This window comes from Rutilus rutilus, assembly GCF_951802725.1.
Source record: "Rutilus rutilus genome assembly, chromosome: 1".
Lineage (NCBI taxonomy): Eukaryota > Metazoa > Chordata > Actinopteri > Cypriniformes > Leuciscidae > Rutilus > Rutilus rutilus.
This window is the reverse complement of record NC_140209.1, coordinates 57,508,313-57,534,960: the sequence shown is the minus strand read 5'-3', so window position 1 is coordinate 57,534,960 and position 26,648 is coordinate 57,508,313. Positions and strand designations below refer to the sequence as shown.

The 26,648-nt window shown below is 38.3% G+C and overlaps 1 protein-coding gene across 1 annotated transcript in view; it reads right to left on the bottom strand.

The window, feature by feature from the left end:
• Positions 1-26,648, bottom strand: part of baiap2l1b (BAR/IMD domain containing adaptor protein 2 like 1b) — a 73,716-nt gene that overhangs the window by 34,010 nt on the left and 13,058 nt on the right. The window contains exons 4-6 of the mRNA XM_084421078.1: positions 14,152-14,213; positions 8,837-8,908; positions 7,294-7,428 (exon numbers count right to left, since the gene is read on the bottom strand). Coding sequence (XP_084277204.1) covers positions 7,294-7,428; positions 8,837-8,908; positions 14,152-14,213 — 269 coding nt within the window. The remainder of the gene's footprint in view (positions 1-7,293; positions 7,429-8,836; positions 8,909-14,151; positions 14,214-26,648) is intronic.

The window sequence follows — 26,648 nt, the reverse complement described above, 5'->3', positions numbered from 1 at the left end:
GAATCGATCCGATCCGATACCAAAAATTCTGAATATCGACGATACCGATCCGATACCGATATCGGCACTTTTTTTTTTCTTTTTTTTTTTTTAAAATAGAATTTCTATAACTGTGTTGAACTGATTATCACTATTTTGTGTGTTTAACACAATCTAAATTATACAGACAACTTCATTAAGAAAAACAACAAAAAAATATATATGATCATAATCTGACATAAATGCTATTATAAACTAGATTAGTGGATAATTCAGCAGTAAAATTTAGTCTAGAAAAATCACGAGTGCATAATAATTGTATAAAATCTGAACGTTTTGTGAAAAAAAAAAAACGTTTAGTGGGGAACAAATTAGAGACAATAAGTGTAACACTAAAACTTTACACATTGCTCTTTGTATTGTTGTAAAATACATTCATGAAAAATAAGATAACAAAAATATCAATTATTTTATAACCTACTATAAAATTGAGACATTTTTTAAATGTATAGCACAGCTGTTTAATGAGGTAGCAACATATGATCGATAGGACAGAACAAGAAGGGCTATTAATAATCTTTCATTGCGTCACTGTATTATGATATGAAAGGCTCCAATACAGTGCGGCACAAAGCGCTTATGCGCATCCCGAGCGCAGAATGATGCGCTTGAAGCAACATGACTCACAGCGCGCAGCGCGTCGAGTCCGCATTGAAAAGTTTAAAGCACATAGAAAATACATATTGATGCGTAGTGCATTATACAGTATCTATCTATGCAATAGTCTATTCAGCATTTTCTTTTAACAGATTTAAATTTCAGTTTCTGTGCGCGTGAAGAACAAATGGTGCTCTGACTTTACTCCAGTGTTGTGATCTAACAGACACCCGGTAGAAAGTAACATGATTAAGGTACAGCAATAAAATCCAGCAAGATAAAGTTGTTTTATGCGAAACCATAGACCTTTATCTACAGATCAAGTATAATAATAGTAACATTGAATCATCTTGGAGAGAGTTTCATCGTGTTAACTGTCGTAACCGAACGCGACGCGCAGTTTGAATGCTGAATGATTGACAGCCGCAGCTGAGGGAAGCGTTTACGTGAGCTTGAATTATTTAACGACTTAAATATTAATTTCTATCTCACATTATACTATATAATAGCTTCAGAACACTTATAATATTGTGCACGAAAACGTATGGTGCTTTATAATGTTTGTGTGCCTTTTGTGGGGCTTAACAATAACACTGAATAGTGTACGCACAATATCGGATTTGGATCGGCCTCCTCTGACCGATACCCGATCCGCCAAAAATGGCAGTATCGGAGCCGATACCGATACTGAGTATTGGATCGGTGCATCCCTAGTAATCACCAACAAACCCCATTACATTTTTACAATTTACATGGTCATACTCAGGTGTGCCACACACGTCCTGAAAAGTGAAGCCAAAGCATTTCGATCACCCCCAGGTGGCCGGATGCAGTATAGGTCATAAATCCGCCCATTCCATGTAAACAAATGGTCGGGTCAGAGGTCATTCTTCCACCGGAACTAGACTCGCGTACGGCCGAGTCCGGAAGTCGGTGATTATAGTTTTTAAAGTTATAAATATAGACCCACTGGAGTCGTATGGGTTACTTTTATGATGGATGGATGCACTTTTATGAGCTTCAAAAACTCAGGTACCGTTCACTCCCATTATAAAGCTTTGATGTAACTCCGATTGTGTTTGGCTGAAAGAAGTAAGTCATATACACCTAGGATGGCTAGAGGGTGAGTAAATTATGGGATCATTTTTTATTTTTCGGTGTACTAACCCTTTAAGATTTTTAAAAAGCCCCATGGGAAAGGCCTATTCACACTGCACAGACAGAATTGCACAGTGTTTCCTAAAGACAAACTAGTTGACTAGTCAATTTAAAAAAAATATATAGTTCTGAGTGTGAAGTGGGCAGATTTAAAAACACACTGAGGACACATGAGGGCCTTTCCCTTACATATGTTACATTGTGTGTCCGGCTATAGTGCACACACACAAACACACAACAGTCTGGTCAGCTCAGATAACAGCTGCATTTTCAGCAACATTACAGATCAACACACACACACACAGAGTTAAAAGCACCAGCGTATCTGTCCGAGCGAACACGTCCCAGAGAGCTGTGATGATCCGTGGGAGATGGACAGGGGAGTATGTGTGCTATTTGTCTTGTTTATCATCACAGACCTGTGATAAAGTCGGTTGCTATGGACACCTTCATTCCCCCCCCCCCGTGGAGGAAGGTAAAAGAAAGAGAGGACATGCCACACACGGCGGAGAAGACATGAAAAACACACCATTCCTGCCTAAACGGGCAGACCTCGAAAAGACAGATGCCCACGGATCACCACAGATCTTTTCCAAAACCTAGTGATGCCTTTATAACCATCATGAAACGGATTTGAACAACAAGACGCCACACAAATGCCTCACAACTGATTCATACAGAGTCTGACATTAGTATGCTGATATATGAACAATATGATGCTCTGATAGGCATAAAAATACATAGTCAACATACAAACATTGGGCAAACTAGTCTGTTCAAAATCTTTTATGTTTTATTTATTTTTTATTAATACTTTTATTAATACTATTAATAGGCTCCCTACTCTTTTTCAGAGATCATTTTCCAAGACATTTCATTATGACAGGAATAAAAGATTAGGATCACAGATTCACAGCCTCAAGTAATATATTCCAGAAGTCCGGAAGTGATAGTTATGACTAATATTTATTAAAAATAGACTAAAAGTGATAGATGATAGATAAATTAAAATTCTGTCATCATTTACTCACCCTCAAGTTGTCCCAAACCTGTATGAATTTCTTTCTTCTGTTGAACACAAAAGATATTTTAAAGAATGTTGGTAATTAAACAAAAATTAAAAACAAAACTGTCTGGTTACCAACATTCTTCAAAATATCTTCTTTTGTGTTCAACAGAAGAAAGAAACTTGAACATTTTCATGACAAAATATTAATTTCACGGTGAACTATCCCTTTAAAAACTTTTTTATGTTTTAATTTACTATATATAATTGACAGTATAGTCAGTGGTTGCGCACTTCACTGTCTTGTCTTTTTGGAAAGTGCACTTTCTATATTCATCTTAAATGATGTTATAGCGCATTCATATTATATTTATAAACTATTTAATAAAAAAAATCCCAAACAATCATTAGTAATAATCTAGTGAACGGTTATAAACAAACAAGATATCACAATTGCATTAATATTGCTATGAGTTTTGAATGTTTTAAAATAATTACAATATTAAATAGTAAAAAGGAAAGATAAAATTAAAATTACCGCCAGTAGGTGGCAGCAAAAGAGTCAGAGGAGTTATTATTAAACGCTTATGTATTTACGAACTAAGCGATTGACGGTCTGTATGAACGGATCATTGAATCACTTTCTTAAACGATTCGTTCAAAAACGCAAAAACGAAACCTTACTGTATGTTGGTAAAAACATTCTGCTTTTTGTACGTGAAAAAGGACAATATTTTGTCTAAAATGGAAGAAACTTCTTGTTTAGTGAACTGCTGCAGAAATTCAATATCACATTTGCACTCATGCTTTTATTAAGTTTATATAAGTAGCCTACTATGACGTAGATGACGAATATAGCACCGACACCCCTAATCTGAAACAGGACTGAGCTAAAGTCTTTGCCTAGGCCTCGTGCTTCTGTTTAGCACACTAGTCTGAATGAATCGCTGAACGTGTGATTTCGACTTCCCATATCGTCTCTGCTGTCGAGGTCAGGAGAGGCTGATTACAAGGAACATGGGAGCGGTAAAATGTCAGGATGACGATGATGTGCTGTCTGGAACAAGCAAAGGGAAAGAGGCATGTCTCTTATCACAGACACCGGCGTCACTGGCACATCCATCCATCATCGGCAGAGAGAGAGAGAGAGAGAGAGAGAGAGAGAGAGAGAGAGAGAGAGAGAGAGAGAGAGAGAGTAAACTCCACGGTGAGGTGAGACATTAGCCATCAGGGTGCGGACACACAGAGCAAAGTAATTCATTTCTGCAGGCTACCCTGCCAAACAGACTGTGCAGAGAGTCAGAGCTCAGGGCGGATGAATAAACATGCCTGCTGTTTACAGATCAGAAGATTAGGGTCAGATTTCACGTACAGCTGTTTTGCTAGTGGACTTTATTCATCCAGGGGATGATCCATCCTCCACCACTATGGTCAGAGAGTTAATGGAGGTGGTTGTGTGAGGTTTCACCCTCGTTCAAGATAAGCAACGACAACGGCTCCTTCATGAGCATGTTTGCATATGAACACAAGTCTGCATCTGATAATGTGGCAGGGTGTGGGTTTGCAGCATGCTGCTATAATTAAAATATATCTATAAAATAGACAGTTCCTGTCCTGTCTGCTGATTGGTCAGTTCAGCATTCCAGATAAGGCTGACACCTTGAATACATGTAGAAATATTAACTAATAATAACAACAACTAAAGCCCTATTCGGACGGGACTAGTTTAACATGGAGAGCTGGTGTAAAGTAATAATTACCAGAGCTTCTCTGTGATTTTAGTCCGAATGTGTCATCTCAGTAATCACAATGAACAATGTCAGTAAAGATTACGGCGACTTTTACCTTCAGTAAAAAGGTCCGGAAAAATTACCTCAGGTAATACTAATCCTGTGCGAATTTACAGCGTACGTATGTACGTAAATATTTCGTCATTTCATGTTTAAAAGTAGTTTTCCGCAGTTTTTCCAAGTATGGAGACACTTGAAAAAGCATTGTTGCGTTCTAGACGCTGGGACGAGTCTGTGGCAAAACTTTTCCTCACACCATTCAGATCAGAAAGAAGATCGAAAGCACTTGTTAGAGGCACAAAACATCTTTTAGCGTTAGGTAAGAGTCTATTACCAACACAATCCAATCTGAAGTTAATTAATGCATCGTTCGACCGGACATAACTGTTTTATACATATAAAAATAGGTTATATGTGTTTGCGCACTTGATATCAGGAAGCAACGTAATACACACATGACGACAGGAGGGTGACGGCGGTGTGTAAATCGAGTTACTCTCCCACTTCTGCTAGTTTTACTGAGATATCTTATCCCGTGCAAATTGGCCATTAGTGTTACAGACGTCCTGTGGTAAAATCACATTACTCCATCTACTCTTGTGAAGTTAATCCCGTCCAAATAGGGCTTAAGTCATTACTTCAATGCTACATGCCATTATTGCTACATGGAAGTTTTTCCATGCAAACATTCAATTCTGAACAAAAAACGAGCAATGAGTGGCATATGACATCATAATAGACAGTGGGAGATACACCAGTGTTTCCCAAGTTGTCAGGTGTGCTGTGGTCAATATTCAAAATGATCAAATTCCAAAAATTGAATACAAATAAATGCTACAAATAAGAATATATCATTGGTGTTGGGCCGAAACCTTGTATCTCTATATTTCGTCATTTATGTTTAATAAAATGAATGCTATTGGTCACCCTTTATGTCTGTTTTACAAATATATAACCAACAAAAAGCATTTAAAAGAGGTTGTGACTAAACCTTGTAACTCCATTGGCTCCTCAAACTGTCAGTCAAATCTCATAACTCCACCCGCCTCTATCGTGAATGAAGTGCAGCACACAGTTTGGAGATCTCCGCTTGTTTGCAATGTAAGGGTCAACAAAGAACTGATATTTGAGCAAGTACAACGTTTTCTTTACTCAAGAAACACTATGTCAATAAATACTAAAGCTTTTTGTATTTGCAGAGCGGAGAATAGTCTTAGTCTGGTGTTAAATATCCTGTGCATAGTGCTTCATCTTTTGTATCATTTTGATTATGAGATTTCAAAAACAACTGAGTGCCAATATAGCTACAATAAACTTCATATCCTGTAAGTTGATGAAAACGTAATGTGCACTGATTTTCAGAAAATGTTGATATCATGACACATAAAAAGTGTCTGACCATATATAAAGCCACAATACCAACTTTGGTGTTTAATAATTTTTTTTTAAATACGAGGTTTCCGCCCAACAGGGACGATATGTAAATTTGTTGGTTTATCGTCACCAACATCATCTGTATGACCTTATTTTGTTCCTACCTGACTTAAGTTTCACATTAAATGTGAGTACTACTTTTAATAAAATTTCTAGTATTAATATGCCATTTGAAGTAATGCAGCTTTGTGCAATTGTGTTTTATATGTTTATATAGAGGTGTGCTGTGGGATTTTTTTGCTTATCAAAACAGTGCCTTGGGAAACACTTTTTTATACTGTAAAACCTAAGGCTGCAGGATTTGGGGGAAAAATATAATTGTGATTAGATTCTGATAAAACGGTGACTGTGATTTAATAAATAAATAAAAATCCTGGTTTGATGTGCCTGTTTGTAGGGCTGCAGAATTTGGCCACAATTTTATTAAGATAACAACTGTAAAATTACAATAGCAATATTTATGGCTGTCATAATTACTTTTTGGTTACCCGTTTACGTCAACTAACCAACTGTGTTTACAACAATACTTCTCTAGACGGGCAGTTTGACCATGAAGTGCGTTTGACCATCGCTTGAACACGGAATTGATTCCTTACTGGCGCTTGAACGGACACATACACACAACATTATGCCAAAATACTCATCCCGGCAAGTATTCTCACGGTTATGTCATAAGTGAATATTTGAGAAAGAAACCGGATGTGTGTCAGTACATTGGGTCCGTGCATTCGGTCTTAAAGTGACAGCAGCCTAATATTCCTGCTGTTGTCTGTTATTAATATTAATAAAAATAAAAAAAGCATCATCATCATCTACTATATTCGAGAGAAAAGAAGATAGTGAGGAGAGCAGTCAGGAGGAAAGTGATGCCGACATCTTGTAGGATAAATGTGCCGCGTAAAGTGTGAGTACCAAGTAGCATCTCCAGGAGCTCCCTTGAGAACCAGACCAAAAAAAGTTATGTGCACCCCTGCTTATAATGACCGTTAAATGAAAGAAAACAGGTTTTTTGTTTGAATAAATGCTTTTATACCGTTTGTTTGTTTGTTTGATTCAAATTTCAAGCATGTCAATCAATTTAATAACTGATTGTGGGTTAGATTAACAACTTATTTCTATTATTAATGATTTATTAAACTTTTAAAGAATACTAGAGTCCTATGAAATTTTTGTCAGTAATACTTATCTATGGATTAGAAAAATAAAAACAAATGTGCGTGTATATATAGTAACCGTAACGTATGTACGCACACACAAAAGCACACATACCTCGTTCTCTTTACTCTCATACTTCGAAGCGTTCTTTCCTTGACTTTTCCTCCTGAGTTTCTTCAGGTCTGTCTGCGATCTCTCCAGCGAGTCCTGCTTCATCTTGTGTTCGGTCTGGTATCTCTTAAACGTGGCCTGTGGACAGAGAGTATTGGATCAGTGTCACTGAGGGACAGGGAGACGTGTCCACACACGCATGGTGTGTCAGCGCAAAGATGAGTTTGATTGACTTCTGCTCTAGATGCAGACAGGAAACAAATAGTGTGACATGAGCCTGTCTGATTTTCATTCCCATCTCTCATTCCCAAGAAAATGCAGTTTTTAGGCACATTTCCCAAGCGTCTGCAAATTATCATAAGTGGACACCAGCACTGGGAATGGGACAAAGCGTGACAGTAGCCGTGATGAAAATAATCAACCTTTTCCTGTTACCAGCTATGTTTTCCAACTACCAGCATGAAACACTATATCAGTGTTTTTAGGTCACACTGTATTGCACACATAGCATTACAACAGAGAATGCAGAGGCACTAGTCAAATGCAAACATGCTTTCGCCTCTGCCTCTCTAGCATTGGTAAGTCCAATTCATGTAAGCAAATTAGGTCAGAAAAAAAGTAACAATTTACATATTCATTTCCTACAAGTGCTTCTCAAAGACACTGCATGGCTTTTCATCACTATCTTTGTTGTTAAAAAAAGTTAATACTGTTGTTTACTACTAGGTTTTCAATTTAGTTTGTATAAATTAGGGTGTTTTCAGTATTAACAAGTTGTATTTTGCACAAGTTGTTAAAGTTTTATGAGGTTTTATGTTTTTGTGGCACTTGCTGTAAAAACTGCTCTGATAAAAAAAAAAAAAGTAAAAAAAAAAAAAAATTGAAATTGAAATGGTATTTTCCCTTTCAGTAGCGAAACTGAGTTACTTTAAGTCTAAAGTCAGCTACTTTCAAGTACTGTGCGAGCCTTCAGGACATTTTAGGTCTTTTGTTAGTAGAAAACTTTTCAAACCATCAGTTTTAACTATATATTTATGTCTGCTTTTAAATGTAGTTTAATTTATTAGCTGCATTTAGTGTAAATGCACTACTGTTCAATTGTTTGGGGTCGTCCATGAGGGGCTGACGCATTTACTTTCGTTTTGTTTATGATTATAGTGTTTGAACGTTCGCCGGCTCCCGCCTCCTTCTTCCCTGAACAACAAACCAAGATATAATTGTCAATGTTGAAAACATTTGTGCTGCTTTATTTTTTTTTTTTGTTACTTTTGATCAATTTAATGCATTTTTGATGAATAAAAGTATTAATTTCGTAAAAAAAAACAAAAAAAAACACACGTTTGAACAGGAGTGAAAATCTGTTCAAATCCAAAACTGTTGTTGCAAACGGAGATTTTGTGCCACAGAAATAGTTTAGTAAAGAAATGATATTATTTGATAGCTACTAAATTAAAAACAACCTTTACCCTTAAAATAGCTTCAATGTAGTTACTTTTTGTCAATATTTCAAGTAGCTTCCCTATCAATGATTAATATGGCAGCTCACCGTCATGTATTTCACATCCATGTCTGTCTTCCTCTCCAACTCTGAAATAACCTCCCGATGAAACCGTCTGAACTGTAGAGAAAGAGAAAGATATGAATGATGAATGATAATGGTAATGAATGATAATGATTGGGCGTGAAAGTGTGCGGGTGAGATGCCTACATTGATGAAACACACACACACAAAATTAGGGGTGTGCGATTTTGACAAAAAAATGATATCTCGATATTTTCTGCGATTTTTTATATTTCTCGATAACGAGAATTAGACGATATTTTGCTGAGTGTGTTTATTGTGCTGGTAACTTGGCAGGTTTAGGACTGACTCCTGAAGTTTTTGATATTCTTCATATGTGGTCAGTTCGTAGCAATGACAGAAATTAAATTTTCAAATAATATTCTTACCTAATTAAATGTGGCCTATCCATCATTTATTATGTTAAATTATTAAAATTGTACAATATTACAACCGCGTATACTAAATGAGGCAAGGGTGTAGAGTTACATTCAAGCTATTTTAAAGGATGAATTTATTGACTACAGGGGGACTTTAACTTTATCATATGATATAAACATAGCCTAAAAGACAAATACTCAATACAGGGGCATTTTTACTGCATTTTAATAGAGTAAATCATGCAGTGAGAGTGTGCACTCTAAAATGTGCACATGCAGATTAACCTAAATCGAAAAGGCAAGATCAAGCGTGTGTGTGTGTGTGGAGTCTAGGCGTGTTTTTGTTTGGTTTTTGCAAAGTGAGGGACATACTCAATAATGTCAGACTGCACATTGTTTAAAAACAACAATTACGATATTATCGAAGACGATATACATCCCACACCCCTAACACACACACACACACACACACACACACACACACGAGACAACTGGGTGAGTCGGCAGGCACTGGCAGTTTACTGTTGTTGTATAAGCTAAAGTGCTTACAGAGGAGATGAGTCACAGACAAACAGAGGGATACCCACACACACGCACACTAACACATCAACCTAATGAAGGAGGGCGAGAGCGCTTGCATCAACACATCATCATGGCTGCAAGTGCGCCCGCCCACCCCTCTCCCTCCTTTCTGCTCCACTAATCTGTTTTTACCCCTCTTTAAAAACAGAATCCCACACTCCTACACTTCCTGACACTGACACGTCTTCATTAATGCATGTCTTCATTCAGAAAAATGCTTCATTTGTTACGAGTGGAATCACTGTTGTGTTTTAGATGCGTCTGCCCTACATTCAAGACATTCTCCTTTCATCATTGCACTCTTCTACAGGAGTATTTTTAGGTTCTGCTTACTATGCAACACAGTAGCCTGTAGATCTGACGTAGAAATGCACCTGTAAATGTCATGAGTAAGGCTGCAACTAACGATTATTGTTCAATCGTTCAATATTTTACAGATCAATCAACTAATCTATCAATTCTTTTTCAACCTATTAATCTAACCATACATCAACTGATTAGTTTCTGATTAGACTATTAACCCTTAGGTTTAGGGATGCACCGAAATTTCGGCTGCTGAAAATGGCTTTTTTTTTTTTGGCCCATTTTTTAAGCCGAAAATATGCCGCCCCGATCCTCCGTGTTCAGCGACCAGGTTTCACTCTGGCTCAGCATGTTTTGCAACTTCGAAGCGCGTTCTGCTGTGTGTATAATAGCTAGATAATAATAGCTTTGTAGGACTACTTAAGTTTATTTTGTCAAAAAATACATCTGTTAAATCTGATTCTGCTGCATAGAACTGAATGAAAAATAACATTGATATCAATACATTGATATTTAATATTATTTTAATATAAGCCTATTTCCGTCCAATTTTTGTGTTACTTGAAATAAAAGTGTGGTTATTTAATTTTAATGGCTTGATTTTTTTTTTTATTAATATTGAATTTAATTTAAAAAATATATAGAATTATAAAAAAACAACAAAAAAAAAAAAACTAATTTAAAATAACAAAATTAATAACATATATATTTTAAAGTCATTTTCGGTTTCGGCCAAGAATTTTCATTTCGGTGCATCCCTACTTAGGTTAATTCACCAATAAATAATAACCATAACATCTGGTTATGTTGGAGATAAAGATAAATGTACGAAAGATAAAAAAGGCAGAAAATATATGCCACCCCTTCAGTGTTCACTGTTCAGCTCTCAGCTTTCATTCTCGCACAGCATTTTTTGTAACTTTGCGAGTGGCTGCACTTCTGAAGACGCACAACTTTGAAGCGACTCTGGCCGAGTAGACTGGCACCCAGTTTGCTATGCTCAGTTTCCAATTTTCCATTTTTATACTTTGCCGCTGTGAAGCTACCCTCTCGTTCACTGCTCCGCTCCCCACTATAGCCCTGATAATAATAGCCTTCTAGGACTATACTTTATTTAGAAAATTGGTCAAAATAAATAACACTGTTAAATCTGATTCGGTTGCATAGAACTAAATGAAGAAGAATATATTGATATTTAATATTTTTTTTAATATATTTTCTGTCCAATTTTAGTGTGCTACTTTAAATAAAGGTTATTTTATTTTATTGGCTTGTATTTTTTGGAATTAAGATTCAATAAAAGTATTTAATCGACATCATCGGTTACCTCGTATCCCCCTATAATGAGAAATCCTCATAAAGCACATCTGTCAGTGCTGATATAAAGTAAGTTGTCGGTTAAAGTTGGCTGATAAAAGTAATTATCTGTGCAACTGGACATTAGTATAAAAGCAGCCAATCATCAGAGCCCTGTCAATCAATATGGGATTGAAAAGGGCGTCAGACGCTCGAAATCTCAAGAAGGGAAGAAAATGTCTCTATCTTGGGTGAATATGACAGCAGATTTGTAATTCGAAGCATGGAAAACAAAGCGTATTCAAATTTTGAATAAATTATACACAAAGCAGCAATGCAACAATATCAGAACGCACCCATCCCGTTATAGTCACTGAAGCCGTCACTGCAGATTAAGTTTCACACAACAGTTTGAGTCCTGTGGTTCACAGACTTCTGGATTCTCACGAATGCCCCCGGTAAAATCAGTCAAGCTGACTACACTAGACAGTCTATAGTGGGTTTAGTTGCAGTAAGCAGTGCACTGAACGCATCTGTGGTTTACATTTGTCATTTACCAATGAATATTTCAGCTGGTCTTACTTATTATTGTTCTAAATCACTTTAAGTGAGCTAAATAAATGATGTAATGTTATAGAGAATAGAACTACTATGTAGCAAAAACAAATGCTATGTTAGGTTTTCTCTTTCAGGTCACCATACTGTCATGACAGAGCAACCGTTTGATAAGAATCTCACTAAGAAAGGTAGATCATGTTCAGAGCAGCTGCTTGAATTAACATCCGAGACAATGACACTTGTATCCTGCATTTGAAACCTTTTTAAAACCTGAAAGCTTCAGTGCGCATTCATTGTTATGCGATGGAAAAGAACGACCAGCACATCATTCAAAATGTCTACTTTTGTTTTACATGGAAGAAGGTCTTGAATGACATGATGGTTAGTAAATGACGTTTCAATAATTTAAACTTTAATAATGTAACCCTAATTGAGATGCTCTTTCAACCCTTGTTGTGTTTGTGCCAAAAAAAAAAAAAAAACAGTGGTGATTAAATTATAAACTATTTTCATTTAATTATAAAAGCCATTCAACAAAGTGGGCCCTATCACAAGGGCCTCAACTAAGACTTGGATAAGACCACTCAATTAATACAGATTACTTTTATCATGTCTCTATGAACTTTTTGAAGCTTTGAAATTTTGGTTTTGAGGACTTACGGATGGACAAAATTGATAAGAGAATATTAAAAATATCTTAATTTGTGTTCCAAAGAGTCTTATTGGGTTTTGAACGACATTAGAGAGAGAGAGTAATTGATAACAATTTCATTTTTGGATGAACTAACCCTTTAAGTCATAATATGTAGCCTAACTTGTACTACACTAAATGTACTAAAATGTATATTAAAACTGTGGGCCCTATTTTAACGATCTAAGCGCATGGTCTAAAGCGCAGGGCGCAAGTGCACTTAGGGCGTGTCCGAATCCACTTTTGCTAGTTTAACGTCGGGAAAAATGTTCGGTGCGCCCTGCGCATGGTCTAAAAGGGTTGTCCCTATTCTCTTAACGAGTAATGGTTGTGTTTTGGGATTTACGTGCGTTAAACCAATCAGAGTCTCATCTCCCATTCCCTTTAAAAGCCAGTTGCGCTCGCGCCATGGCAGATTTACATGACGGAATTTGATAGTGGAAAGACCGAAGCCGTCTCCAGAGTGCAAACAACTGCTCGTGCGCGAGGTTAAAGTGCATAAGCAGACCATCTACGGGACAAGCCGGATTCCACCATATCTTTATGTACACAATAATAATATTTTACATTGTAATCCTTTTTTTTATATATATATTTGGCATGTTTGTGTGCTGCTGTGTGTTTAATAAGCAGAATGTACTCGCGTTGTGGACCCGCCTATAGGCGCACATTACTAACGCACGCTTTAAATAACAAAAAATATATATTGCGCCATTGACTTTACACCAGGTTTCAGTTGGTCAATGGCTCAGTCTATTTCAGTTGCCTCAAAATAGCAACGCGCCAACAATGCGCCAGAACACACCTCGTTTTCAGACCAGCAGCCCATGGGCGCACAAATGGGCGCAAATGCATTTCCAATTTAAACAACGTGGCGCAGGACGTGAAAATGATAACTGCGTCGGACTGAAACTAGCAAGAAACACTTGCGTCGCGCCTGGCGCTGCATTGCACCGGGTGTAAGATTGGGCCCTCAGTGACCAATTAGTAGATTTAGAATATTTTCAGTTTCCAAGCTAATTCTTTGTCAGGCATTTAGGAATGTTAACGGGTTATCAGATTTGTGAGACCGGTATCAGATTTGACTGACGAGGAAGAAAGAGCTGTTCAAACACGGCCTGTCTTCTGTTGTGTGGCCTGTTTTTGAGTCAGCAGTTGCTCTAGCAGGATCGTCCGTGTCATCATCAGGCGCTGAGCTCAGGTGCATCAACAGGCATGTTTAAACCTGCTCTGATAAAAAAAATAAAACCACAATCTAACACGCAGTAGGTGTGTCCACTCGTTCCAGGAGTTTACACAAATATGACTGTCTGCACGTCAACAGGAATGAGTCCATGAGGTTCGTGGGAAATGGGATGTTTGATATGAGGTTAAATTGCAGATGGCAATCGTTTTGTTTGGGTGAGTCCGAAGATGTGTTCGGTCAGCCAAGAATGTGTTTACAGCAAGGAAACAAAACACAAACACACACAATAACAGGACACACTCACGTTCTCCTCCAGTTCTACATTGACTTTCCGATGGACGTCTGAGATCTCCATCAGGACGACCCCTAAGGAGAGAGAAAAACACTTATCAGCCTCTCCAACACCAACACATAGGCCATTAATACATCCATTGTTTTTTAATATAATAATCCTCAGTATTCCCCAGTCTAATAAACCCCCTCAGCCTTGTTTTCCAAGAACAGTCCTCCCTCGGAGCAGCTACTGTAATTAAAACACGCTGTGCCGGCACAGATATTTCTCCCAGCATGCTCTTTCCCGCTGTAATCAAATGGGGATTAAAATGCAAAACCTACGGCATAAATCAGAGCACTTTATATAAAGGATCCACCCACCACACACTTACTCAACACTTATTTAAGAGGCAATTCTTAAGCATCCTTAAGAAATGGATTTGATGGTCGGACGGAGCGACAAACAGCGAGCTTTTGCAGAGACAGAATTTTCTCTGACATCTGCGAAGAGATTTTATCCCTGCCCTGGGGACTGATTCGTGTAGATGTGGAAGAAGAAAAAAACGAGTGTTTTCCATAGAAACAATTATACAGTCTCTCTCTTCCGTCACATGACTTCTTGGGTCGATCTCTCACTGTACTAAACACAACATGTGAACTATTGTCAGCAGATAGTGAGGCAAAGACAAAACAACACAAGCTGAGAATGCTGTGAATTTACATACATCTATAATACATTTATAACCATGTCGCACACAAATGAATGGTCTTTAAAATTATCAAACAAATAGAGAACTATGGATTATTACTGTACATGATGTGAAGGTTGGGTCTGATAAGCTGATAAATACATTCATGTTTTGGCTGATATTAAAAGGAATGGTTTCAAGAAATCCAAAAACAAAAACGGAAGCTCAATGTGTTTGCTTGACGCACAAGACCCAATGAGTTTTGTTCTTGTGTGTCTCGCAAGTGTATATGAGCTTCCAGAAGAACCAATAAGGTTTGTTCTTGAGCGTCAAGCAAGTACGGTTGAGTTTCCAACTGACCATATTTGATGTGTTTATACATGAATAAAAGCCAAATTAAAAGTCAATAAAAGCCAATCATGCCTCTTCAGAACAGCTGGATTAAACTTGCTTGATTAAAATGGTATAGTTTAGCATACTTTACAGTCTCTTTATGAACTTTTTTGAAGTGTCAGCGTTTTGGTGGAATGGACCTTCTTCTATGGAGTGACAGAAATAGGGATGGCGAAAACTAAAAAAAAATTCTTGACCGGCCACCGAGCCTCATTGGCCGGTTGAAACCGGTTAACCGATTAGTTTAAAATATGCTACGCTATTTGAAATAACAGCCATTTCGAGCCGCGCCTGCAATTTCGCAACTCTGTCGCTCTGCCTCCCGCTCACACACACACACACACTGCCCCGGCGTCGCCCTTCCACTCACGTCACTTTTTTAAAATCAACTACAGCGCGAAACATGAGTCCCGCAAACGCGGCACCGAGGAGCTTGTATGTTATCGGAGGACAAATGGCTCCTTAGTTTCGAAATGGTTTGGGTACAAGGTGATCGCGTTGAAAATAAAGGTGTCTGTCTAGCGTTAGAAGCTCATTTGAAACATTGCCGTGGCTCATTTCAGAAAATGACAGCTCAGAGTCAAGGGGCAGCGTGTCTTTTTCAAGCATTCCGCATATCTTTTGGGTAATAGTCTCTGAGCGCTGTTTGTCACATTTCCTACCAGCTAGCATAGATGACACGGTAGGTTGGCTTTGGCTAACGTTACCTTTCAAGGGTGGTGCTTTTGAGGAGGAGTTTAAAGGCAATAGGATGGAGAATGCTTTAATGTCCCTATAAAATCAAAATTGGAGTTTTTTTGGCTTTAATATGTGAACACAGTCTGCTCAGACTGCAGAGACACGATCATGAGCGGATCATTTGATCGAGTCGCCGCAGACCAGAAAACATATCAGACCCATTTGAATTCTGCACAGAATGCTATATTTTAAAGCGATATGGAGATTAAGAGGAGACGCGGCATTAGAAACAGCGCGGGTAGAAGAAAAGACAACAGGAAGACGAGTAGAAGAGATGTACCAACATACACACTTTTCAAACTACACATCTTCATGATTATAATCACTGTTTTCACTGCAACAGTTTCATATTAAATTTAAATGGGAATCTATTAAGAGTTTAAGGGCCCTATTTTAACGATCTAAGCACATGGTCTAAAGTGCACGGCACAAGTGAATCCACGAATCCACTTTTGCTAGTTTAACGATGGGATAAATGGTCGGCGCACCAGGCGCATGGTCTAAAAGGGTTGTCCCTATTCTCATAATGAGTAATGGGTGTGTTTTGGGATTTATGCGAGTTAGACCAATCAGAGTCTCATCTCCCATTCCCTTTAAATGTCAGTTGCGCTCGCACCATGGCAGATTCGCTATTTACATGACGGAATTTGATAGTGGAAAGACCGAACGCGTCTCCAGAGCGCAAACAGAACTGCTCGTGCGCGAGGTAAAAGTGCGAGGTAAAAGTGCGCAAGCAGACCATCTACTATGAGACAAGCCGGATTCCACCATATCTTTATGTACACAATAATAATCTTTTACATTGTAATCCTTTCATTTTAAATATTTGGCATGTTTGTGTGCTGCTGCGTCCCTGTGTGTTTAATAAGCAGAATGTAGCGCATTGTGGACCTTTAACATACTGAGAGTCTGCGAGTTACTGCACTCTATCGCTAAAGCACAGCACAGCACACCGTAACATTTGAATCACTACTTAAGCTACATAAACTACAAAATTTGCAGTAATCGAAGTCACTAAACAATTAATCGGCCGTACCGATATCAGTGGTTGCCATCAAAAGCTCCAGCTCAAGTCATGTGGTGCTAAACCGACTGTATCGAGAAACTCAGCCTCAGAGAAAAATCTAAAGTCAAGGTGAGGCCATGTGAAGGGCCAGGCGAGGGGAGGGGGCAGAGATCCAGAACATGAAGCCAGTCTCGGTCCAAAGTCACATGAGTCACAAGGCCACCTGAGAGCAGCGGGTTCCTCAGCTGACCCACTTTAACTTTATCTGCTCTCTGACCCTGATTCAGCCCGGATGCCTTATCAGCTGCCCTCGTGGCATGTGAGTTTGTTTATGCGTGCCTGCGGCAATGCCATAAAACAAAGATTAGGCCAAACAAAGAGTAAATCATCCTATACGGAGCCATGTTTCTGGACTTTTACAGGCCCAGAGTCCAGGAAATACATGCTGTGGACTGCGGTAAACAGTTCTCTGTGAATTTACTGCTCTCTCATTAACACTGTTGGTATTGTCCTACAATAATAATATTAATGTAATCTAAGATTGAGCCAAGGCCTAGGCACTCAAAAATATACTATTTTTATTTATTTATTTATTTATTTATTTATTTATTTTATTTATTTATTTATTTATTTATTTATTTATTATTTATTTATTTATTTATTTATTATTTATTTATTTATTTTTTATATATTTTCATTCTTAGAATTTGTATTACTATGTTCTTGTTGTATTTGTATTCGTATATGTGCACTGGAAGCTTCAGTACCAAGAAAAATTCCTTGTGGGTGCAAGCACACTTGGCAATAAAGCTCTTTCTGATTCTGATTCTGATTCTGAAAAGGAGAGATATAGGTTCAAATCTGTCTGCATAAATAAAACAGAGACGTCCAAACAAGGGCCAAAGCTGGCCTGTAATTACCTTCGATTTGGCCTGCCGTGTCACGTGGAAAAAAAACATTCCATTGAAACAAAAAACATATCTAGCCAATATTTAGGAGCTGGGCGTACCTAAAAACTTTAAACTTCTGGCTTAAATGTCCTGAGAACGTTTTTCAATTCTCTGACATTTCCAGGTTTACCATGATCGAAAAGTTCTAAAAGATGTGTTGACAAACGTAAAAATCCTCTGCTCATTATTTTATGGATTCACAGGGGTTCATAAGCTTGTTGGTCAAGCCACCTGAATGTGAATGTTGTAGTAATTGAAGGTGAATGGCAGGGTGAACTGTGATGGGAGGGGCGATGCGTTTCCACCCACAGACTTTGATCCTAGCAGCCGTAGGTGCCGCCCAGTCAGACACAGAAACTTCCACTGCGAAGAACAAAAGCTGCAGGCAGACAATGACTGCAGAGACGTGACCAGTGCTTTACAGTCGACAGTTATTGTGATACAATAGATCATAGATCATCCAACGCTTCTGTATTATCAAAGACAACAACAGCAAACATTCCAGCAACAATGAACATGAAACAGAGAACCGGCGTGTCTGCAATGAATCAAAACTCTCGGCCTTCAAACACACCGTTTCTAGATGGATTTACGCGAATGACAACTGCTCTCAGAAAGAGACGAGTGCTGGGATAGCAGATCCCATGAGAGGAGAACTTGAGTCACAAGAGGCGGTGATTTTTCCACAGTTACGGGACGACGTTGCTGTGAAAATAGCGGCAACGGCAGCATTAAAAAACATATTTATTATTAGTAATGATCACAGTAAACAACTCTTGTACCAGTAGAGCTCTTAGGGACCTTTTAAATAATGAATTGCAATGACTTCTCCGTGTTCTGTCTAGTCGTTTCTGATTACTGGATAAGGATTTATACAAATCATTTTATAAAGACTCTCAGTGCAGATTTCCATCTAAAAATGTGTCTAAAACAAGAACAAAGCTCAGATTACATTTGTCGGACGATTTTCTTTGCAGACTGACTAAAAAAACAACAACAAACAATGTTGGGCTGTTGGCATGCAAATGGTGTGAATAAGCCCATAAAACCTATTTCTATTTAAAAATTGTGTACCAGACTAGACTTTTTTTTTTGACCTAATATTAATAAAATAAAATAGTTTTTAGAACACAAAGACCACACACTTGAGTATCCGTTTCCCATATTTGATGAGATCCATGTACTGTATGTGCACTGATAAATGTTTATGTGAGTAAATGCCTCAACTAAGTCCGTTCATCATATAAAGCGATCATGCTTTTTCTTTCAGGAGACTTGAATTAAACGGCTTGATTCATATGGATTTCTTTTACGATCACTATACTTTTGAAGCGTGACGGTTGGACTTTAAATATATCTCGGGTTTCAATGAAGACATCTTTTTTTCTCTCATGAATGTAAGCTGAGAAGGTCTCAGTGATGATGAGTGCGAGTGGATTGTATTAAGTGACGGATATGATTTTTAAGTTTGTGTAAATTGAGTGTTTATGTGACTAATAAGATGTGTTTCGAAGAAGAATGAAAGTTTTGAACGACATGAGGGCAAGTAAATGAAGATAACTCATGGGTTTGATTCCCAAAGAATGTAAAGGTTTAACTCAATATAATCTAAGTTTAAGGGTAAATGACACACGATATAATTCTCACAAAATTCTCCAACCTGACGCTGATGTGTATGTGTGTTGACTGCTGTCCTGTGGCCAGCCTTGCTAAGCACAGTTCAAACAACACAGGAGACTAAAGGTCACCAGAATGTCCTGGTAAAAAGCTTCCTTTGTGGCACCAGTGAGGGAGTGTGTGTGTGTGTGTGTGTGTGTCGGGGACTGGCAGTCACTGCTGCATTCACTGTGACATAAATCAAGAAAGATGGGTGTGGACACCAGAACAGGTGACATTGTGTAAAAGAAAATCAACAATGAGGCTAAAAAAAGAACATTTATTCTTTTACAAACACTATACTTCAATAAATATAAAAAGGAGGAAAAGATCTTAAAAAAGGTAAAGCGTTTGGTCTGGTGAGGTGATTCAGTTTGTTGTTATTGAGTTTAATGACCCGAATCAGATTGTAATGTAATAGCTAAGCCAAAAATGTAAAATCCTGTCGATATTTGTTCTTTTTATGCTGTTAAAATCTCCGTGGAATCTTTTAAACAGCTCTTTTATATACAATAAAATACTGTCAAGCTCCAAAAAGGACAACGACATCAACGAAAGCACCATACTGAAGTCATACAATGGGCAACAGACTAAAATAACAAGGAAAATTTCCTTTTCATTGTAATTTTAGACTTGAAATTCCCATGGGCGTCAGAACCATTGTATTTAAGACCAATGATACTGGACCCACTCGATTTTACTCTAATTCACCGGTTACATCACTCGCTCTCGGAGGCACAGCCCTCACCGTTGTTTAAAGGGACACTCCACCCATCTGCATTAAGCTTTGCATTGTTAGAAACCCAGTCATACTATTGAATGGTCGTGCAACACTCTCATTTTCCCCTGAGACGGGAGAAATCCGTTATTTACCTTTTACACTTCCTCCTACAATGACGCAAAAATCGTCATTTTGCGTCATTGTAGGAGGAAGTGTAAGAGGGGGGGATTTCTGTTGAGACTACAGACACTCGTTCCTCATCTTTCCCAGGGGGCGGGACCCGCTCACGCTACAGGCCTATTACAGATCAGTGGGTGGGACTTTACTCTCTGAAACTGAAAGCAATATCCTCCATCTTGTTTGAAGCTAAGCTAACAGGCGCTGTGGAGACAGATGTAAAGTTATGACAATAGCGGAGGAGAGTGCTCAATATGATATAGAAGAAGAGGATTTCGGAAGTCTGATGCTTGAATCAGGTGTTTGTGGCTACCTTTACAAGCCGCATTATAGCGAAGAGCAGCCGAGGCAGAAGACCTGCCTGCCGCGGACGAGGAGCCCGGACTGGCTCGAGTTAGGGCGGACTGGTGGCGCCGGTGATCTCACTATGCAACTCATAGACTGTAAGATGCAACTACGAACACAGAGATAGAGTCCGACTGTCTGCGGCAAAGAATTTCAACGATGACAATTTCTCCTGGACGAAATCTCTGAATCAGACGAGGACACGGACGTTTGTGTTGAGAACTATCCTAGTTTCGCACCGCATATGTTCTGACTGAACATCCAGGTACCATGCAATAATTCACCTTTTCGAAAGAAATACAAACGAGGAGTAATGCACTAATGAGTTCGCCAAATAACTAGACATTTTGTGTGAATGTGAAATGAATTTCAAGCTCTGGTGGTAGCTAGACTTGTAGACGGAAGAGTGATTTCTCTTATAGGCAGATATGCGCTTTCTGGATTAGTGGGAGTGGCTTGCGGAGCTGTGCAATGTGGTGCATTGTGGGAGTTGTTGTCTTTCATACAAATGCGTCCTGAAGTTATTTTTTGTCTTTCCTCGGTCACGAAGGCACCAAATTCAAAATTTATTTTACATTTCGACTACATATATGACCCACTTTAAATAAAAAACAATGTTCAAATGGGTGGAATGCCCCTTTCAATTTTTTTATAGTAGCCTAATAAAAATAATTTAGTTCAGTCAGAGAACTTAGATTTGGTTTCAAAGCGAAATGTAAAAATCACCTATTTGGCAATATTTTGGATTTAAACCCAATGCAAATAGGTAACCTGCAAAGAATTAGTTGTTTTAGTTGTTGTGTGTCCCCGAATTGGCGCTCATTCTAAAGCAAAAGTAAAGTGCGCACGGCCGGGCAGGCATTCAAAACTCGACCTCCGCAGGAATTAATTGAAAACAAATCGCTCTCCTCCGCACCGTTATGAATGGCAGTGCACATTTTACTTTCGTTTCTGCCCAGAAACCTTAATATTTAAACATGTTTTGTGTTCGAACCACTGTCTGTCATGGTAAAACTATGAAGAAGGCATATTTGGTGTAGCCTTTTTAATCTAATTTAATTTAGGCCTAAATTATTTTGAATTTTGTTACACTTGTTTGCCGTACCAATTAGGCTAGCTATCAATTATATCCTTAATGGCTAATGTTTGCATTATGAATGGTAATTATGATTTGTTAAAATCTATATCTCCTCAGCCATATACATGGAGTTGCTTGTATTAATGATTTCAGTTTTTTTTTTTTTTTTTTATATATCACAGGAATTATTGTTCATTAGTTACATTTACAAAAACAACTTAAAATGTATTATGAGCACATCTTCATGATTTCTTTCATTTGCTTTTGGAAAAATACATTGTATTGTTTTTACTTAAAGCCATCAATGATGCCTTTATAGAGGTTAGTAACTGTAAAATCACTCACAATAAGTATGTATAAGAACACAACACAGCTATTAATAACAATACAGTATATTCACTTATTTGCCAAAAAAAAAAAAAAAAAAAAATCAATGTAACTATGATCTAACAACATTATAGCAATGCAGGTTGCATCTTTATAAATACATTCATGTAACCACGTACGACTGACTAATTCATACTTATAAATCAGTGTATAATGGATTATGAGCATACGCATTGAAAAAGCAAATGCATGACTTATAAGTAATTATACAAATAATATAAATGAAACTAAAACTGTTCTTATAATGCAGTATAGGTCTTAATGAGTCTTTATAGACATTTATAGAATAGTAATACTTATGAATACGTATAAATGGAGCTATAATTCATTATAAGCATGGTCTTCATAGAAAGTGTTACACTGATGGACTCTACTTTGATTGCTACCATAGACATCAGTGCTTGTATCCGAACAATAACCTTTTATCCCAGTTCTTCTGTGATAATTTGAATTATTTTAACACAGATACTGATACTGTGTGGTTGAAAGACTGATTGTGACGCCGTTTCACACCTGTACATGACAACTGCTCTCTCTGGCTCATGCCAGCGCCAACACAGATCTGAACATTCGCTGTGATCGCACTTGACAAAGGTTTAATAGACATATAGCCTAATCACTGTCATTTAGGAATAAGATCGGGTGGGTGTTTGAATCGAGATCGCGATCTCTGGCATATGGGATTAATGCCGTGAAGGTATGAGTACACAATGACTTTAATTTGTAGGGTACAGGTGTTTTACACAAAAGGTGGAAATATCAGCGTAGTCAATCAGAGGGAAAGCAAACAAGCGGATTGGAGTAATAACAAAAGCAAACTCTCAAAGTTGGTTCATAACTTTCTGTTATTCTTCAGTCTGTTTAAAAAAAAAAAGCTAAACTGGTAAAAATGAAATGTGTGAGGACTGGGCTGATCTCCTGGCTCAGAGACTCGTGCCCTGATGCACAATGATGAGGCTCGAGTCACTCTAGACACACAGAGGCTGATTTGCATCTTCCTGGGATGTGGTTTACTCCTGCTTTGTTTGTGTGTTCTTCCCGAAAGACGACACGAGTCCAGGCAACAGGTGTGGTCAACTGAGTCTAATCACTCCTGACAAACTGAAGAAATATCTGACCCACTACAAGCATTACACAACAAAACAAACAGAGAAAACCACGTCTTCACCTCTCTGTTGTCCTGTGACATTAACACTATCTAATAAGGAAAATTAGGGATGAGATACAGAGAAATACAGTGTGTGATCTATTAAAACATACAAAGTATATTAAAAAAAAAGGCAATATGTTGAGCTTTGACACGTTTCAAACTACGTTGACAGTTTCAAACTATGTTGAGCTAATATAACAATGATTAGTTTTCTGTCGATGAATGTATCCAAACAGTCGCTCACCTGTCCAATTAAACACATAATATATTAAAGCATCTTTGGTGTTTCCATGGTTTCTAAAAATCCTAAATATTGTGGTTTTAATGGTGCATTAAATCCTTTGTGTCTTTATGCTTTTGTTCTGCCGACTGTGTGAGCGTTTTAATGACTCTAAACAGTGAGATCATAAATTAAGTGATACAGGGAAGGAGAAAGACTGTTTTGAATGAATGCACAGGGTAACATCACGATGCTCTGAGCGTTTCCCGTGCACAGAAGCAGCCAGGGGATTTCAGAGACCATAGGAAAAATAGCATACACATATTCACTTCTCTTGGTCTCTAAAGCTCACAGACTCACTAAATACAGACGGTTGAGAACAGCAACTGCAATCTGATTTTCGCAAACATGGTTATATTTTGTCAAAAGCGTTAAAGGCAGCAAGAGCAGGTCAGTTCACCACTTTTAGACATACACTCGCCATTTTGAAGTGCGTTCAATTTTGTTTATTTGGACCCTAGACCCCTCAACTTTGACAGAGGGAGCGAGTCCACTCATATGTACACTTCAGACAGCGAGGGACGGGCATAAAAAGTGGCCCAGAGGACACAGGAAGAGCTGGGGTTTTGTTCGTGAGGCACAAGCTAATGATAGCATTAAAGCTGCAGCTAAAAAAAAAAAAATCTGAAACCATACAACGTATGAACATTTTCAACATTTCTGAGATTTTGACTTTGGGGTTTTCATAAGCTGTAAGCCATAATCATCAAAATTATAACAAATAAAGGCTTGGAATATCTCACTTTGCATGTAATGAGTCTATATAATATATTAGTATCATCTTTAAAGTTGAATTACTGAAATAAATGAACTTTTGCACGATATTCTAATTTTTCGAGTTTCACCTGTAAAAGGAGAACTCTTTATCCACTAAGGCGCACAGCAGGAATGCAAGCGTGCCGCACATGTGCGTTCATGCATTACTCAGCATTTCCACAGTACCAGCACACCTCCATGGGAACACAAGCAGGCATTTGAATGATATTCCAGTGAACTCTACAAGCGTAATCTGATGCTCTGCTGTCAGCGAGGCGCTCTGGAAGTCTACGCGGTCAAAAACAAGGTGCCTCCTACAAACAGCGACGGTGCCATCATTATACTTAGCGAGCACCGGACATCACACTTGTTGGGCTTAATGGTTTAAACACAGAGGTGTTGTCTTTGGTGCCACTGGTTAAGAATGAAAGCATCTCCATCTCTCTGACACCTGACCTCATTGTCAATCTGTCCGTGACTCTCAAGACTATCTAATGTCAGCTCATCTGCCTGAAGGCGGCTCCGGTTTCAGCTCAGCTCAGCTCAGCCAAGCAAGCGCTCAAGAGGCTCCAGTCGCTGAGGAACACTGGTGACGTGGAAAGCGAGGCCTGCGTTTGGACGTTATCTGCCCAAACAGAGGCAAGTTTCGGCTCTTATCGCCTACGGATAGCGAGGGCATTGTGTTAACATCCACTAAGGCGATGTCCAAATGTTACAGCCCTCAAAGGAAAAGGTCAAGGAAAGGTCATCCAGACTACAAGATGAAGGAAAGAAAATCCGTCACTTTGAAGCATGAATGTTGTTAAGTGTACACCATGTACACTGGTGTTTTCAAAGACCTGTGCCCGGTTGCATAAAGCACCTTAAGTGTAATTTTCCCTTAAAAACAACCTTAGGTTTCCCTTAAACTTAAGGGTGTTGCAAAAAATAACCCTTAAGTGTTAAGGGCAAGATTTTGCATCTGATCAATCGTTAGTTGCAGCCCTAACCCAGACATTCCCATAATGACTACCAAACCCCTCACACCATTTCTGCGGTATGCAGAATGTACAGTATATTGTACGCATTATGCAAATGATCTGTATGCATGGAGCACATGGTTGGCTTACTATATTTGCCAAACTGTGCAGTAAAAAAGGGAGCTCACTGAGTGCAATACTGTATCCCACAATGCACTTGACCAGACTTAACCTTCCATTTCCAGCTTGACCAATGAAAAGAAAATAATATCAGCTTTTTCTCATTCTTCTCATTATCTGATCAGACTGCAGAGAGAAAAATAAAACTGGTTTAAAAATGCAAAAATAGAGCAGCTTCAGTTGAATTATAATAGTCTATGTTGGCAGAGCAGATTTTATCCCAGCCAGCATGCAAAAGAAATCCCTGCATGTGCAATGTGTAATCGTGCGTGACCTTGCAAAGTCAGTCTTCTAATTTGCACTTGTGAAATAGAAGTATTCGGCTACAATTCATGCAACATACGCACAAGAGAATCTGGTGGAATCTCTCAGTCCACGTCCTGCTGTTCATAAGTCCTGCTCTGGGATGAAGCGGCCCAAAACAACTGGTGTAGGATCAGTCTACCATAGCCTTAGACCCTTACCAATAGCAAAAAGCTGTTTCTAGATTGGCAGTAGCTCATAAATAAAGTATGAGTTAATTGTTTTTATCACACTGTCTGCAGTCTACACTGCCATGATCTAAATCAATGTAATGGATGGATTCAAATTAATTAGGTTATGGTAGAATTAAAAGCAAAGATCAAAGTATGTAAGCGTTTTTGTAAGAAAAAAATATACATATTTATAACTTTATAAACTATAATCACTGGCTTCCGGTAACAACCGTACGCGAGGCGAGTTCCGGCGGATGAGTGACCTCTGACCTGATGCATCATAATAGAAATCATAAATAATGGGGTAATTTTCATTTTATGTGTGAACTAACCCTTTCATTTTGAACTCTCAAAGTGAACCAGATTGATGCATTTAACTTTAAAATGAATAAAACCTAAGGGAAAAACTGCACTCATATCTAGTGGTCGACCGATATATCGGCCGATAGTTGCCATTTTTAAAATATCGGCATCGGCCGATACGTTTTTCTGATTGGCCGATGTGTTTGAAGCGGGACTTTTATTTTGACGGTGCTCCAGACTTTTATTTTGACGGGCGGCGCTGAGAACATCAGCGCTCACTCACA